The sequence below is a fragment of the Lutra lutra genome, chromosome 1 (assembly GCF_902655055.1).
Source record: "Lutra lutra chromosome 1, mLutLut1.2, whole genome shotgun sequence".
Taxonomy (NCBI): domain Eukaryota; kingdom Metazoa; phylum Chordata; class Mammalia; order Carnivora; family Mustelidae; genus Lutra; species Lutra lutra.
In genome coordinates this window covers 188,082,519-188,100,517 of record NC_062278.1, presented here as the reverse complement: position 1 = coordinate 188,100,517, position 17,999 = coordinate 188,082,519, and the positions used below count along the sequence as shown (strand labels likewise).

Here is a 17,999-nt window from a genome sequence, read left to right as displayed (position 1 = left end):
TGACACATCTAAGTAAGGCTCTGTGTTTATTTCAATTTCTTGCTGCAGTTCAAAATGCTTCTAGAATTCCTATTTAGGCGGTGGTATCAGAGCTTACACTCTATTCCCTGGAATATCCTTCTCTCAATTGCAACTCTTCTTGCTTTAAATTGATCTCACTTTCAGAAATGGTCAGAGCTTCTCAAACGAGCACTGGTGAATAATGTAGTGGGAAACAAGGTTTGGTTCAAAAACAAGCATATGAAGCATAAAGAAAGACAACTTGTATTCATGGTCCATGAGCTGGCTTTCCAAGGAGCTATAAAAGATATGCATCTCTAGGAAAGCTCAGAGATGCCAAAAGGGTCCAGGTGGAAAAACTCAAGGTGAGTCAAGAAACTTGCATACCACACAACACCAAAAGGCATTATATTTACTTCCTCTGGCTGTCAGAACAAAGCACCACAGACAGTGGAGCTTAAAAGAAATGTTTTGTCTCAAAGTTCTGAGAACAAGGCATCATCAGGGCTGGCTCCCTCTGAGGCTGTGAGGGAGAACCTGTTCCATACCTCTCCCCTCACTTCTGGTGCTTTTTTGGCCTCCTTTGGTGTTCCATGGCTCATAGAAGCATCACCATGATCTCTTCATGTTCAGATAAGTGTTCTCCCTATCAGCATTTCTGAATCTCAGTTTGCCCTTTTTATAAGGACACCAGTCTTACTGGATTGGGGCCCACCACAGCAACTTCAGTTAACCTGATAATCTCTGTAAAGATTCTATCTGAAATAAGATCCCATTCTTCATGGCTTAAGCCATGAAGAGAGAAATTTGTTTTTGGAAGGGATACCATCCAACCCGTGACAGGCACAACTGAACAGAACAATGTTGAGTGGCAACCCAAGGAGTTGTGTGGGGCAATAGCTGTGACAAGAGTTCTGTGTATAAAGTCTCTGAACCAGTCTGCTTTTTAAAATAGGCTTGGTGAGGGCAGTAAGAACGCGTACCTCCCAGGGTCACTGTAAGAACTCAATGAGACAATCCTGCTCAAGGGCACGACACCCGACTCGTGCAAGAGATGTGCTTGGGAAATGTCTGGAGTCTATTCCAGCATGTACTCAACTTCAGGTTATCGGAACAGACACCATCAACAGCCCCTGTGTAGGTGAGTTCCAGAGGAACGCTACAGCTACATTCCAGAGAGCCCTGCAGAGCTCTCAAGAGCACCACGCACCTCTCCCTAAACAGCCCATTTCTCAGTGGTCTCCACCACACTGGCCTATATATGTTCCTTAAAGGCAGCAGCAACCTCATAAGCCCAAGCTTCCTACCAACCCACCATCTCCGGGGCCTAACAAGTGTGCCTATTACGCATTTAACAAATACTCACTGGAAGAATAAAAGAATATGAATATTTAGTAGAATATTAACAGTAAAGGTATTTCTTAAACATTTTAACCAGACATGGGAAACAGGAAATGTAGCTCAAACTATACACCAGACAACATTTCTACTTTGGAGAACATTAACATAAAATATATATTCATTGTACGCTCATGCTCATAGCAGCATTATTCACAATAGCCAGAAGGTGAAAGCAACCTAAGTGTCCACGGATGAATGAATGGAGCAACAAAATGTTACATATGTTTATACATACAATTGAATATAATCCAGCCTTAAAAAGGAAGGAAATTCTGGCACTTGCTATTGCATGGATGAGATTTAAGGGCATTATGCTAAATGGACTAAGCCAGTCACAAAGGACAAACGTGGTGTGATTTCTCTTACATGAGGTCCCTAGAGTGGTGAAATTCACAGACACAGAAAGAATGGTAGTTTGCAGGGGGCTGGTGAGGAGGGAAAGGGGGAGCTAGTGTGTAATGGGTACCAAATTCCAGTTAGGGAAGATGGAAAAGTTCTTGGAGCTGGATCGTGGCAATGGCTGCACGGCACTTACTTGAGGTGAATGCACTTAACGCCACAAAGACACACACTTCAAAATGGGTAAAATGGCAATTTTATGTTATGCATATTCTACCACAATAAAAAAGTAAATAATAAAAACTTAAAAAAATATATACACATTTGTATTTTAGGACCTTTAGAAACTTGGTAAGCAAAAGCAAGGTTTCAGAGACATAAAGGCATTTGCAGGGTCAAATTGTGAATCAAAAATGCAGTTCCTTTGCTACCTCCCTTAACATCCTAAATTCAATCACAAAAACACTGCTTTGCATTCATAATTAATTTTACTTAAATTACAACAATATTGCTTATTTAGAACTTCAAAGTTCCAGTAAAGGGATTCTTTTCTGACCTATTAAAAAAGCCTTTGAAGTATGTGTGGAGAAATAGATTCACCCTGTAGCAGAGAACAAAATATCTTCAAGAAAGAAATACTGGAACTTGTGGATTGCAGTAGACATAACATTATTGATATACTGTCAATATTAAGATAAATGAAATGTCATACTCACACATGGCCCTTTAATGGAAAAGGAAACTTAGTAATTTTCTCTCATCTCTATCTGAAGCTTTAACTCTGTGTGTTTTCCCTCACATTAAAATTATATTTTATATAAAATATAGTTATAAAATCAATTTTATACCACTCATAAAAGCCTCACCATAAACCTTTACCAGACAAAAAAGAAAGCATCCATTACATTCACAATATCCCTGCTAGGAGTTTTGGATCGGGTACTCCAATCCTAAAAGTACCTGTGATACCGTGATTGTTAGTAAGAAATGCGTATTTGGACTTCATCCATGGTCCTGGTGTGGAGCTCCTAAAAATCCTGGTCCTAAGTGATGAGAGTGATAAAGATGTCTTCTTGTTATGTGCACAAGGTGACTTTTGGACCCCACCTGAGGATGGGCACTGGTTGCTAGGGGAACCAAGCAAGTGATCAGACGGTTAGAGCTTTCAGTCCCATCCCTCTTAGGGGAGGTGGGAGGGTCTGGAGACCGAGTTCAATCACCAGTGGTCAGAGATTTAATCTATCATGCTTATGTAAAAGGTCTCCAGAAAAATGCCTGACCTATGGGCTTCTGAGAGCTTTGCATTTGGTGAACACATGGAGTTTTGGGGACAGTGGTGCACTCAGTGCATTGAAGCTGTTCACCTCTACTCACATACCTTGCCCTAGTCATCTCTTCCACCTGGCTGTTCTTGAGATATAGCCTGTAATATACCAGTAGTAATCTAGTAAGTAAAATGTTTCTCTAAATTCTATAACTGCTCTAGGAAACTGATGGAACCTGAGGTCGGGGGAACCAAGGGAACCTCCAATCTATGGTTCGTCAGAAGCACAGGAGACAATCTGGACTTGAGATTGGCAGGGGGAGCCAGGAGCCAGCAGTTTTAGGACTAAGTCCTTAACATGTGGGATCTGAGGTTATCTCCAGTAAACAGTGTCAGAATGGAGATGAATTATAGGACACCCAACTGGTGTTGGAGAATCACTTGGTGGTGTTAGAAAACCCATCTGAATTGGTGTCAGAATCTATATCCTAAGGCTCGGCCACCCCAAATGACCAATCATAAGACTTCTGCTTCCATTTCAAAGGAGACTACTCAACACTTAGTCATTCAACCTTTCTTCATCATTTTTCAATTAGTGAGGGTAACCAGTTTATAACTTCACTATCTCAAATTTATCTAGCTCTCCTAATTAGCCAAACAGCACATTTATTTTTTCATGCTAATTATTAAAATGTTAACAACTGAAAAATTCATTCTTCTCTTCCCAGTATTGTTGGTTTTCAGGTTTAATGATACATCGCTTTAAAAAGAGTTGTGAATCATAACAAAGAAACACTCCCCATTAATAGTTTATCTCCTTAATCAAAAATAATTAATAACTTTCAGCTTTCTTTATATTACTTATTTAAGGCCTACGTAAGCCCTAAGGCTGGAACGAGAGTGCATATTGAATGTGGTTTTCCTCCCCTTTTCAAAGGTAAGATAACCCAAATAAGTCCTTCAAAGTCCAGGCAGTTTTAACTACAGCATCTTGATAGCAATTAGGAGAGCAGAATCAGAAGATGAGGGCAATAAGCAAAAGATACCAGAGTTTCATTATACAAATGTGAAGAGATCCCCATTGATCTGTAAAAAAGTAGTATTTTCTGATAAAGCTAAAAATCTCGCAATCGGTGGTGAGGTCAAGAAAGTCCTTTTCCCAAGAGGTTTCATTTTATTCCTCTATTCCTGAGCACACACAAGGCACCACAAGGAGCCTCTCTCTCCTTTCGTGTCATTGCCTACCTTGACTCTTCTGATTCTCTACTCTGGGCTTCCACTGCTCATCTTCCTTGCAAACTGAGGCAGTAAGGGGATTTAGAGGAATGGTAGGGAAAGATCTATGAAAATAAAGCCTTTCTGATTCTAGTTTGCAATAATAATCCCAAAACCAATCACTAATATTTATTGATAATTTAAGGCACAGTGCCAAGATGGTGTGCATGAGTTCAGTTAATGCTCAGTGCAACTGTAGGAGGTGAGTACAGTAACTCTCCCCATTTTGCAGTTGAGGAAACTCAGGCACAGGGTAATTTCATCAAATTTAACAACCAACAATTTTTTGTAACACTTTTATGTACCACTGGGAAAAACGTGCAAATCAATCTATGACACAAGTATAAAATATATTTGGAATTCAGAGATGTTGAAATGTGGGTGAAGAAACGTGTGTCTTACAAATAAAATATGTAAATAATTTTCACAAGACCATGGGTCTGAATGAAATGAACCCTGCCCCCTGAGTCCCAGCTGACTGCACAGGGACTGATATGGGAACAAGTAGCCTGTGCAGGTGGCTTAAAGGAAGCCCTGCCCAGTAAGAAGCTCATTCTTTGGGAAGCATAAAATGGAGGTAAACCAAGATAAGTTGAGTACTTCAACTCAGAATATTGTTTCAAGCACAGCTAAGGAAGTGTTCTGGGCCTGTATGAAGCCCACTGTCTATATATATCTTAGAAATTGTTTGGCTATTCTGTTTGGCTATTTGGATATATGAGTTGACTTCTCATGATACCCCATTTTCCCATTTAATAGTTTCTTCCTGAAAAATACTTTTCATTTTAATCATAAGAAAACAGTCTAAAACAAGTCCCACTGCCATCACCTTCAAGTATGGTAAAGAGTTCAACACAGATCAAAAGGTGAATAGTAAGAATATCTTCAGAAAGTTGGAAATGTGAAAAAGGGAAAAAAGCAACCATGAACATGTGATCTTAAAGAAAACATGACGGGTTAGCAGCAATTCATGAAGGATGGAAAATATCGTGATGCTCTAAAGAGAGATCAGGCCTCCTCATCGGCACTGCACCCTGAGCTCTGCTACTTGGGGCAGCCAGGGTGCTGTTCCTAAGACCTCCCCACCTCAGCCACATGCTGTAGGATGGAGGAAGATACCTTATGCAAAATAGTCATTCTTTCAGCTGGCCAGTGATCTAAACCTGAATACAAAAGGATGAGCTAGACAAATCAGATTTTCTTATTAGAAATATAACATCCTAGGAGACAGAAGCTGGATGATGTTTGGGAGATATGGGGCTATAGTAGGCATGGGAATGGACAATCAAAATCATGTACCCCAATGTTTATAGCAGCAGTGTTCACAATAGCCCAAATATGGAAAGAGCCCAGATGTCCATAGACAGATGAATGGATAAAGATGTGGTGTGTGTGTGTGTGTGTGTGTGTGTGTGTAATGGAATATTATTCAGCCACAAAAAATGAAATCTTACCATTTGCAACAAAGGTTATTATGCTAGGCGAAATAAGTCAACCAGAGAAAGGCAATTATCACATGATCTCACTCATGGGGAATTTAAGAAACAAAACAGAGGATCATAGGGGTAGGGAGGGAAAAATAAAATGAGACAAATTCAGAGAGGGAGACGAACCATAAGAGCCTCTTAACTATAGGAAACAAATGGAGGTTTACTGGAGGGGAGATGGGTGTGAGTGTGGGGATGGGGTAACTGGGTGATGGACATTAAGGAGGACACATTATGTAATGAACACTGCGTGTTACATGCAAGTGATGAATCACTGAAGTCTACCTCTGAAACTAATAATATATATTAATTAACTGAATTTAAATAAAATTCTAAAAAAACATGTGCAGGTAGAAGTTATAAAGAGATGTAACCACGATGAGTGGAAAAGGCACGGAAGAGCCAACACCAAGGAAGACTGGTCTTGAGTTCTAGTCCATTTCCCTTTCAATAAACCTTTTATTTTCCTGGAGATACGTCCAAGCAGCTCTCTTTAACTAAAGCAGACTCAAAATGCAACAGAACCGCCCACACAAGCCAGAGAGCGTAGAAGGAAATAACTAAGCCACACAGCACCATTTCAACAAGACCATGATGTCATTAACATCAGAAAAGGCCTGGGGCTTGGGGCTGGGGAAAGTGTGTCACTCTCACTGCACTCAGTCTTAGAAACATGTGCTTGGTAAGGGAGGCAGATTTAGGGACTTTTGAGTTCTCTTCTTTTATTTACATGTTCCTTTCCCGGGGCCATAACAAAGAGTTCAGAGAACACTTGGGCACAGGGACAAAGTACATGGTTCTAGGAGCAAAGATAAGCAAGATATTTTTTAACTAGACTGGTTCCGCACACCCTCTCCACTCAGGGATGGTAAACAGCCTTTATCACCGTTGTGCTTTCAGCACAGGATAAAGAAAAGCCAGCAATGGGGACCCAGCATGGAAACGGTGGCCCCTGTCCAGTCTACTGCCTTAATAATGCCCATCTTTCTCTTCTATCCCCATTATCAACATTCAGTCCAATTCAGTTAGAGTTTTCCAGAGACAGTCTTGGTTTCTGTTATACCTGCTGCCCTAGTATAGTTACTCACAGTGCTCACATTCACTCTCAAGGTATCCCAATTTGGCAATAAACTATAAATTATGCAGTCACCCTAATTTTGGTTCAAGCCCCTGTCTTCTCCCATTTTATGTATCACAGGAGAAAAAAAAAAAAAAAAGAAAGAAAGAAACCTGTCAATCACAAGTGTACAAAAAAAATCTAGTTTTCAGAGATACTGAAATGAGAAAAAGCTAATCTTATAATAAAATATGTAATCACAGGGGCACTTGGATGGTGCAGTCAGTTAAGCATCCAGCTCCTGCTTTGGGCTCAGGTCATGATCTCATGGTTGTGGGATCAAGACCCATGTCAGGTCCCACGCTCAGCTCGGAACCTGCCTGAGATTCTCTCTCTCTCCCCGTCTCTCTGCCCCTCCCTCTGTTTGCACACGCACACACACTCTCTTTCTCTCTAAAATAAATAAATAAAATCTTTAAAAAAAATTATTATTGGGGCGCTTGGGTGGCTCAGTGGGTTAAGCCGCTGCCTTCAGCTCAGGTCATGATCTCAGAGTCCTGGGATCGAGCCCCGCATCGGGCTCTCTGCTCAGCAGGGAGCCTGCTTCCTCCTCTCTCTCTGCCTGCCTCTCTGCCTGCTTGTGATCTCTCTGTCAAATAAATAAATAAAATCTTTAAAAAAAAATTATTATTGTTACAGATCACAAAAATTATCAGTGTTAAAGGCAAGACTTAGACCGAGGCAGTCTGATCCCAGTCCTGACTTAGCCAGTCTCCTGACATAATCATTACTGCCACTGAATCAGTTCAACAGTCCCCAAATAATCACCTTGCTTGGATTCCTCTAACCCTTTTCATCCTCTATGCAGAAAGGGTGTGCTAACGCATAAAACTGCCCTGTTGCCTCACTATCTAACTCTTCAATGACTCCCCACTGCCCTCAAGAATAAACCTCAACTCCACTACCAGACCCACCAGGACCAGCAGAATGGTGCCTGCCCCTGCTGATGTCCCCAGCCTCATCTCCAACTGCTCCCCCACCTCAACATCCACAAGACAGCTCTAAATCCCTCCTGAAATTCCTCAGTGCCCACGAGTCAAAACTCTGGGACTCAGACAGTCCCAAATGGAAACGGATCAAGCTCAAGAAGTGCAGAGTGGTGGGAAAAGAGATTCCAGACCCACATCCCACCCCCACTCAGGTCCCGCACTTACAGAGACCCACTCCTAATGCTTTGCCAGGTCTCCAGGAACAATTGATATATTACATCAAATCACTCCAATTTTAAAATAAAAATAAATTTCAGAGTTAAACATGAGGAATGTATGCCTTCATGACTGGTGCTGTAGTTTTTTTTTAACCACTTCTAGAAAGAGGGAAAAGCTGGCCATGATATCAGCACCCTGATCAAAGTCTGAACTCAGAACACCAGTTCATCCTCCATTAGCATTCCCCAAAGCCCACCTGCAAAGGCAATGCCATTTCACAGCTTCTCCAGCATTCCTGAAACCCTCCGGGCAGTGCTTTGTAGTTGGACAGACAGTGAAGCATGCATCCGTCTGCCCTTTGGTACATGTTTTGACTATGGTCTATTCTTTAAGTGGCCTCCCACCCCAAATTTTTAATGCATATGAGATCTAGAAGCCATTACTCCTAAGTCAACACCAACATGTGCAAACATTTCTAGAACGAGCCACACACAAGGGGTGCAACTGAGCTCCCCATGTGACCTTCCCCATTGCTACCTTGGGCCTCTACAGAACTTCACTTCATGCCATCTGTGCAGTAATAAACAGCTGGAGCCCAGGAGGCAGGTCTTGGATTCTCTGAGCCTCAAGTTCCCCAGATGCAAACGGAAAAAAAATCACCTCTGTCTCATATGGTTGTTGCAAGGATTAAGTGAAATAAAACATATGGAAACACCAAGTTGGTGCCTAACCCTGAGATGGCAGCAAACAATACATGTTTATCAGATCTGAGAAAGGAAAATGTTTCTAGCTTAATAAAGCCTAAGAAAAATGAAAGTAAATTTAGCTTCAAATTCATTGCAAGAGAATTAATCATTGTGAGCCAACTATATCATTATGTCAAATGTACTCTTTGTAACCATCTACACAAATTATTCCTTTTCAGAGAACAATAAATAGAGGTTCAGCCAGGTTCAATAACTTGCAAAGCAAGAACCTGGCAGACCCAGGATTTCAACTTAGTTCTATCTGAATGCCGAATTCATACCCTTTCCTCCTCCGTTAGTCTGTTTCCCAGACGCTAAAGCAGGGGAGGACAGAGTCAGGTAAGAGCCTGGAGAGGACAACCGTGCAGCACTAATTAGTACACCTGAGTCAGCATGAGTCCAAAGAACCAAAGGTGCCTGCCACTCAGGGCAAAGAGATGAGGAAACATAAGCCATCAGTGCAACCGGCCGGTTCAGCCCCAAGAGGACCCTTTAATACAGCTTAATGTTTCAACAGCCTAAGTGGCTTGTCAGCATGAGGCAGGTGACTCCCGGGCACTGTGATTTTAAGCAGATGACTCTGTGACCCCTGGACGCCCGTTCCCGTACATGTATCATGAAGACAGTATAACCTTCTCTACAGTAATGTTGCGAGGCTTAAAGAAATAATGCGGCGCCATCCCTCCGCACGGGTCTCAGGCACATATGGAATGAACAGTCCTATTATGAAAGCCCTCTCACAAGCAGACTTTCTACATCCCCTTCCTTCCTCTCGTGACTCAATTATCTGCATCATCGCTCCACTTCTGTTACTTGCCTCTGGCTATTCTCTGAGTACCCCACCCAATCACTGGGACCATAAAATCTTATTGAATACCTAGTCAGGCCAGCCAGGGAAACTGTGGTGTGTAAGAAAATCCCTGGCCTCACAGAGCTTACAAGCTTTACTTGGAGGAGAGCGAGGAAGACTGACCATAAACAAATACACAAACACACACACAGAGTAAACTGCCAGGTAAAGTGTTATAAACTACAAAGTAAAGCAAGAAAGGGGCAGACAATAATCCCCAGCGTGAGGGAGAATCAGATAAAATAATGAGAGAAAGCCTGGTCTGAAGATTAAACATTGAGTTGGAGAGGAGAGTGGAAGAAGGGAACACCGCCTGAGATCAGAGTGAATGGCGCGTCAGAGGGAGGGCACAGCAGGTGCCCCATGCAGGAAGAAGTAGTGCCTTAGAAGACCAGCAACACAGCTTTATTGCAGCTACACCACCTGGTATAATTACTGGCTTACATGCCAATTTTGCCACCAAACTCTAAGCCCCCTGAGGGCAGGCCCCTTCATCTCCTTTCTGCATTCACTCAGGCACACAGTGCTCATCAATGAGGGGTACCTATATGTCCAGCAGTCTCTTAAGCACTGAATTTACAGGGAAGAAGTAAATCAATATATATTCCAACCTCAGGGAGCTTACACTAAATAGCACTGGGCACAGACTAAGTACTCAGAAAATGAACTAAATGGCAAGTTTTTTGGTTATGGAGTTCTATGCACGCTGAGTTCTAGGCTTTCTACAGCCTATCCTCTTTCCTCATTTGCCTAAAAGATGACCATCAGCCCTCCCCTTCTGTTTCTCACCTGCCTCTCCCTTCTCGGTACCAGACTGGGAGCAGTGAGTCCTCTGATCTCCCCACCTTCTCTCTGTCCTCTGTCTTTGCATGCAGCCCCCTCCACCGGGAATGCCCTCCCCACTTCCATCTTCTTCACCAGACTAACTTGAGTATTATTTCCCAAAATTTCATTAGTATATTGATTTTACCATTTGCTCAAATGTGTACAAGTGTCTCAAGTTCTCCAGGCAAAACATTTCCATCGAGTAACAGAAAGCGATAAATCAAGTGACAATTCCACACTGAGTAGTAAAGAGAACTGAAGCCTAAATGATCTGAGGCTACCTACATAATCTCTCTTCCTCCCCAAGATCTGAGATATTATCTCAGGGACTTTCTGGGCATTGTGCCTACAGAACTGGGCTAGGATACGGGGGCAGCAAAATTCTCACTACTCAGGGTGTGTGCACTCCATCACTGGCCGGTAAAAGGTAAGTTTCATTTACAGTAAACAAAACCAATTTGGGACACTCAAAGGTCTTCCCCACACAGAAGGTCAATAGTTTAGCTTCTAAATTATCTATGATAGATTTCCTTTTCTAACAGCAGAAATTGCAGCTGTATTTCATCTCTAAAAAAAAATTCTTTGAGGCAAGAAGGCACATATAGGTGAGTCACAACTTCCAACGCAGCCTCCATAGCCTCATTTGGCTGATAAGGACTTGCCCAGAACCTTTAGGCCTTCACTTCTAAAAGCCACACATCCATCTTTCTCCTCCTACTTCCTGAAAGAGGAGAAAATTGAACTGGAGCCATCCATTTTGAAGTATACAACAGCAGGAGCGCACGTCCAAGCAGACGCGGCCAACATTATGCGTTCCTCTCTCAGTTCCATGACAGCAGCTCTGGGCTTCACGGAGAACCACACGATGATTCTACACGTGCGGACCTGATAGCAGTGTTTCCCACAGTGTCTGTGCTCCTCTCATAACAGAGCAGCTCTGTGAACTTCACCCTGCCATTATGAGAGGGAAAATGTACAAAAGAGGCAACAATATCAGGTTTAGAATTATAATTAGCTATTTAAACTCTGTGCCCTCGACAAAATTTCCCCTAAGACATGACCGACGCAATGGGCTCTGTGTCAGTCCCTGTGTCCACTGTGGCCGTGCCTTGCTGTATCACACTGCCATGTAACGCAAAACCCTGTTCTCCTAGCTGGCTGGTTTGGACATGGCAACATGTCCTTTATCTGTAAAAAGAGCCCTAACAGGAGTTAGATCTTGACTGGGGTGCTGAGTCCACAGAACATTCTCTCTAAAAGTTTCAAAGCCAGACTAGGTCTATAATATGAAGTACACAGTACAGTGATTAAATGCCTTGTTTTCAGCAACCAGGACTGGGATTCAGACCAACTATTTTTTACAAGCCAAATAATTTGGGCAAGTCACTTAACCACTCTAGGCTCTTTCAAGTTCCTTATCAGACACTGCAAATCCCCACCTGATCTGGCCCCTAGCTACCTCAGATGCCTATTAGGACCACCATGTTCCCCTCTTTAACTACTTGAACATGCTGAGCTCACACCCACCTCAAGGTCTTTGCACTTGCTGTCTTCTCTGCCCTATACACTCTTCCCCAGAGTTTCACCTGGCTGGCTAATTTTCGTTACTAAATTCTCAGCTCAAATGTCAAAAGTCACCTCCAGGATCTCATAAACATAATGTTAAGAATGTGAGTCCAAATTGTGCAATTCCATTTACAGAACATACAAAAAGGAACAAGACGGTGGAATGGTGGTGTAAGTCTGGGCACTGCTTACCCTTTCCGGGGTGGAGGTAGTGACAAGTAGGAGCATGAGGGGGCCCTCTGGGATACTACTAAATGAAGAGCTTTTTTTTTATCTGGTTCGGATGACCTGGGCATGTTCAATTTGTGAGAACCCATCAAGCTGTTCACTTATAATATGTACATTTTTAATACATGCATTATACTGCAATAAAAAAATTAGGCCAAAACAAAACTAAAAACCCCACTTTGTCAAACTGGGTTTCCCTTGACCATCTAATCAACACTTATCTTCCTGGCTAAGCTTGTCATTCTCCATCCTATGATCCTGTTTAATTCTCTTCTTTGCTTTTGTCTCTGGCTAGAAATCATCTTACTGTTTGTGTATGAAAAGTCAAACCCTTCCCCACCCCTATGAAAATAAAGTATGATGTGGTCATGTACTCTGCCTGCTTTATTCACTAACCCTAAATATCAGCACCTAGAAGAATCCTGTCCACCGTATAGACTGAATAAAAATATATATGTAAAATAAGGGACCCTCTAAAAATATAACATCAGTCATAAGTCAAAACACTGAAGCCAAGAGCAGAGGAAACAAAAAATGTCAATGACATTAAGCCTTGGGAATAAGTGTCAAATGTTAAACTTAACTATGGGAGGTGGTAGGTAAAGTATCATTCTAGGGGTACCTTTCTGAGTGGTTAAAGTTACTTCTCTAAAGCAGAAACAGGACCTTTTACCTCTGTACACACAACAGCTTGGCCCAAGGTCTAGTACAAAGTAGGTCTGAGTCAAGAATGGCAACAGATTTCTAGACACTTAGGATTTTTAGGTTTTGTGGGGAAAAGGGTGGGGGTCATGTGCATTGTAATGTTTGCACAGTCAAGGGAATAGGTAGGCACAACATCAAAGGAGACTCAGATGGAGTAGATACTAAGAACTATCCAAGAATTTGAAGAGTTCCTTACAACTCATGAGCAATGCTCAGCTATTATTGTCAATTCTAAGATGTTTAAATAGAAAAATGAATGTGTGTTAGTAGTTCTAGGACTTGGATGTGATATAGTTCCTATGTGGCATGCAGACTAACCTAAATACTGACATAATGCACTTTCATGAGGAAGCCTATACTCACCAAGCAACAGCCTGGTGTTGTAGGAACTTAAACTACTCTGCCACAAACTAAAACCTTGAACAAGTCATTAAACTTCTTTAGGCCTCGAATTTTTCCCCCAGTGAAATGAGCTGGTTGGACTATATGCTTGCTAATGTCCAGCTTGCAAGATAGTGTCTTGGACACTATCTACTGTTCCCAACTTAAAAAAAAAAATCCTCATCTTTGAAACCTTGTATTTACAGGATAACACGTAGGCCACAAGGAATGTAAATCAAGGCTACTAGATGGGGTGAGGTAATGGATCCTTTCACCTAGTCTTCTTACTGAGCCAAAGCTATCCATCCCCAACCAGATTCCCTAAAGTGCTGTATTCAGGCTTTCATTTCTTGGTTAGGCAGGAAGCCCAATCACATGTCAGCTGAACACTTCAGCTTCTCTGCACAATTACTTGCTTTGCTCGAGTTTCACTGCCCTGGGCCCCATGTTTCTCATCAATTCAAGTCTACACTCATAGTTAGCGCCACAGTTCTTGTTTTTTGTAACACTTAAATAATGAATAGGACTTGATCACCTGGAGGTATTCTCCTTACTCTATTACAATAGTTATTAGTGATTTTAATTAGACAAACCTGCCATTCCTTTTGCTATCCCACCATACTGTCAAGTGCCTATTAAGGATATTACAGTAATACGTATTAGCACCTTTTAAATTTACATTAACAAAAACAGAGAAATGAGAAGTCAGGAAATGAAAAGAGAAGGCTGGGGAAAAAAAAAAAAAACCTTGCATGTGTTATAATTAGCCAAAGCTTAGAGTAACTCAAAAAATCATTAGTAGCTATCTTTTCACTTTTTTCTAAAAACTATACTATGCATATCCTGGTTAAATTTGCATGAGTGATAATTTGCCTCTCATACATTAAAAATGGAAAAACGAACAAGGACATTGCTCTCTGTGGCTGAGCCCCACACTGCCCTTTCGTTCAAAGGGGAAAGAGGTTATTTACGGAGAATCAAAAATTGAGCAGTTGAGTGATTTCTCCAAGAGTCATCACCTACTCAAAACTCCCCAAAGGGCTTCTGTATACTTCGACTCTCACCGTTCTGGAGAAGGTAAAATCCACTGGAAGCCAAGCTCGAGCAGCTAGCTATTCAGCATCCAACCGCGCTCCCCTAGGTTTCTATTCTCCACAAAGGAGAAGAAAGTGGACAGGGCCAATGCTGTGTCGTGCTTGTGACGGGGCGGACTGCTCCTTGAAAGGAGGGAGCGCATTTCCCCCTTTTCTCCTTGACCCCCCGCATTTCACCAACTCAAGCGTCCTGAAGTCTGCCAAAGCAGTCCCCCTGTAGAAAGTTCCTCAGGGAGGTGAGTAACTAATACCAACCAGGCTGGGTTAGTTTCTAGGAATATTCATCACGTGGCCTAACAAACGCGCTCAAGGGTCAAGACGTTCCCAAAGCTCAACTGACAAAGCAGATAATAAAACCTCAGGACTCCCAAACCCGGCCCAAGGAACTTCTTGACTGGCCACTCGGCGCCAGGTGCCGTGCCGCGCTCTCCACGTGAGCCCGGGAAACCGACGACAGCCCTGCTGAGGACTAAGTGTCGCCCCCCTGGACCCCGGAGCCACACCCGAGGGGGGAACTAGGGAGTCCCCCGAGCGCCCGGGCGCCGCTCCGCGCGTCGCTTCCAGGGGTGCAGCGCCCGCACCGCCGCGCCCTCGCCGCCAGGAGGGAAGAGGCGGCGGCGAGGAGGGCGGCGGGGCTCCTGCCACCGGGCGTGCTCACCTGAGACCTGGCCGCCAAGAGCGGGGGCCGAAGCATCAGGTCTCGCAGAAGTTTCCGGGCCTGCGCTGCTGCGGGGGACGCCATCTTAAACAGGAAACCCGGCGCGGGGGAGCCCAGCGCGCGCGGGCAGCGGAGGTCGGAGAAGGAGGAGGCGCGAGGGAGGAGAGGGGCGGGCCCGACCGGCCCCCACCGGGCCCCCCGGGGCCCCCCTCCCTGCGCCCCAGCGCCCGGCCCCCTGCGCCCGGCCCCGCCCCTCTTTGTGATCCGAGAGAAAGGCGAAGTGCTTTCCCTGGCTCTGCATTTTTCTTGGGGCTCTGGGATTTCTTAGGGATCGTAAGACTTGATTAAAAGCACGTTAGGGGTGCCCCTTCTCTGTGGCAGGCACCGCAGAGTAGGCGGTGAAGAAGGTTCACAGATTTTCTGCGCTCGCAAAGTTTAGAGTGTAGTGGGAAAAGTAGATAGGTATTGACGATGATGCAAATAAGGATTTAAATGACTCTCACGAATAAGCAAAACGGGATTTTTAGGGCAGTGAAACTGCTCTTTATGATACCCTAATGGTGAATACATCTCAGTATATATTCATGCAAACCTATAGAATATCCAACACCTAGAGTGAATTTTAATTTAAACTAAGGACTTTCAATGACAATGATGTATCAATGTACAAATATGATAGACAATGTGTTGATGTGTCCCCTGTAACAAGTACACCACTCTGGTGGAGGGTAATGACCAGTGACAGAGGCTAGGCCTTTGAGTGTGAGTGTATGGGGGAAGGGAGTGGCGGTATTAAGGGAAATCTCTGTACCTTACGCTGAATTCTGCTGTGAACCTAAAGCTGTTCTTTTAAAATTAAAGACTTAAAATTAAAATCTAAAAAAAAAAAAAAAAAAAAAATGCTATCATGGACAGTTCCTTACTTGGGAGTATAGCAATTAAAAGGGAGGAATGTGAGGCCCCTGGGTGGCTCAGTCTGTTAAGCCTATGCCTTCCACTCAGGTCATGTTCCCCGGGGTGCTGGGATCAAGTCCAGGGTCCTGCTGCCTATTCAACAGAAAGTCTGCTTCTCCCTCTGCCCCTCTACCCACTTCTGCCCATTCTCTCTCTCTCTCTCTCTCTCAAGGAAGTAAATAAAATCTATCCAAAAATAAATAAATAAATAAAAGGAGAGAATGAAATATCTACCCTTTAGTGTTTCCTGCATGAGTTGCATTTTAAAATAAGCAAAGAACCCAAAATGCTAATGAAAAGTCCATCTCTGCAAAGAACTCTTTATAAAGCAGGAAGGAGAGAAAGAGTCCAGAAATCGCCACTCCATTACCCTTAAATAGTAATTAATGCGGGTCACACTCATTAGTGAATGCACCTATTCATAGGAAAGTTTGTGGTGAACTTGGCAATGAAGGCATCAGGCTGTTCCATCCCTACATCCCTAAAATTTACCATCTCGGAATTCTCAAGGCTAGAAGTCTGAAATCCAGCACTGCTTGCTCTTCTCCCTCCAGGGACCCGAGGGAAGAATTCATTCCAGGCCTCTTCCAGCTTCTGGAGGCTGCCCTGGGGTTCCTGGGCTAGTGGCCACAGCACTCCAATCTCTGCTCCATCTTCACTAGAATCTGTGGGGCTGTCCCCAAACTTCCTCTGCCTAAGTATATATAGACTCTTGCATGTAGAGTCCACCCAGGTAACCTAGGGTACGTTCTTCTTCAGACTCTTCAATTAATCACTTCATAGGCCATATAAAGTGATATTCACAGGCTCTGGCATTTGGAGGTGGACATAACTTTTTGGGGATGCTACCATTCGTTTCACTGCATGTGTCTTCACCTGGCATGCACTTTGAAGCACATGGCATCACTTACAATGTTTTCTTGCCACTAAAGGTATTTGAATTTAATGAAGACTGTAGAGTTTATGGTCATTTATAGGAATACTGGACATAGTGAAGTAATATAGAAGGCCTCTCTAATAAGGCAACCCCAAAATGTGGAACATTTTGTCTTAGGACAACAGATATGGTTTTTGTGTGTGTAAATCAATGGCATTTGAAAAGGTGAAGGAGGACTGTTTTAGAGTGAGAGAGATTTAAGAACATAAGCTTAACTAATTAAGGACATAATTTATGATGCTTGTTTGGATCTTAATCAGATCAAAGCAACTGTAAAAAGACCTCTTTGGGTCATTTGGGAGAATCTGATTTTGGCCTGGCTTTAGATGATCTCACAGCATTAGAATGAATGTGATTAGCTGTGCCAATGGCGTTTCTAGTTGTGTCAGGCATGTCTTTCCTAGGTCCTGGCTCTGGCCTTCCCAGCTCCGTGTTCACTCTAGCCCTTGTTGTTGTGAGCAGAGTTGTGCAGGTGAAACTCTGCAACTCCCCTGTGGCATCTCCCCTAAACTGCACCACAGATCTCTGACTTTCTGGTCTACTCTGTTGCCTCTTGAAGGACACCTGTGAGAAACGTTCCACCCATTCTAGCTGGGTCTGAAGAATTCCATCATACACCTGGGAGTGTAAGAGTGTTAACACCTACCCCATGGGGCATCCCTGAGCAAGGCATGGGAGTCAGGGGATAAACACTCCCCATTTCAGTCACTTGATACACAATTGGAATGAAATTCTACAGTTCCTCAGAGGGTTCTCGACAGAATTAAGCCCAGGTGCCCACAGGTACACCCTTGGATTGGCTTTGCCTCCTCCTTGGTTCCACTCTTCTCAGTTCTACAGTTTTTCTTGGGATCATTTCCCAAAATAACAACTTACACCCAAGTCCCTGTTTTAGGCTTTCCTTTCGGGGGGACACTAAGCTGAGACTATGATTATGACAGAAATTGATCAGTTAAAAGACATGCATATTGAGGTATTTAAAGGTGAAATACCACAATGACCAGGTTTTATTTCAACAACAGAA

At 43.2% G+C, this 17,999-nt stretch overlaps 1 protein-coding gene across 1 annotated transcript in view; it reads right to left on the bottom strand.

Moving 5' to 3' along the window:
- The window catches only part of SUCLG2 (succinate-CoA ligase GDP-forming subunit beta), a 289,573-nt gene extending 274,302 nt beyond the window's left edge, over positions 1-15,271 (bottom strand). Inside the window, exon 1 of the mRNA XM_047747177.1 lies at positions 15,085-15,271. Coding sequence (XP_047603133.1) covers positions 15,085-15,168 — 84 coding nt within the window. The 5' untranslated portion in view covers positions 15,169-15,271. The remainder of the gene's footprint in view (positions 1-15,084) is intronic.
- Between the last annotated feature and the right edge of the window lie 2,728 nt (positions 15,272-17,999).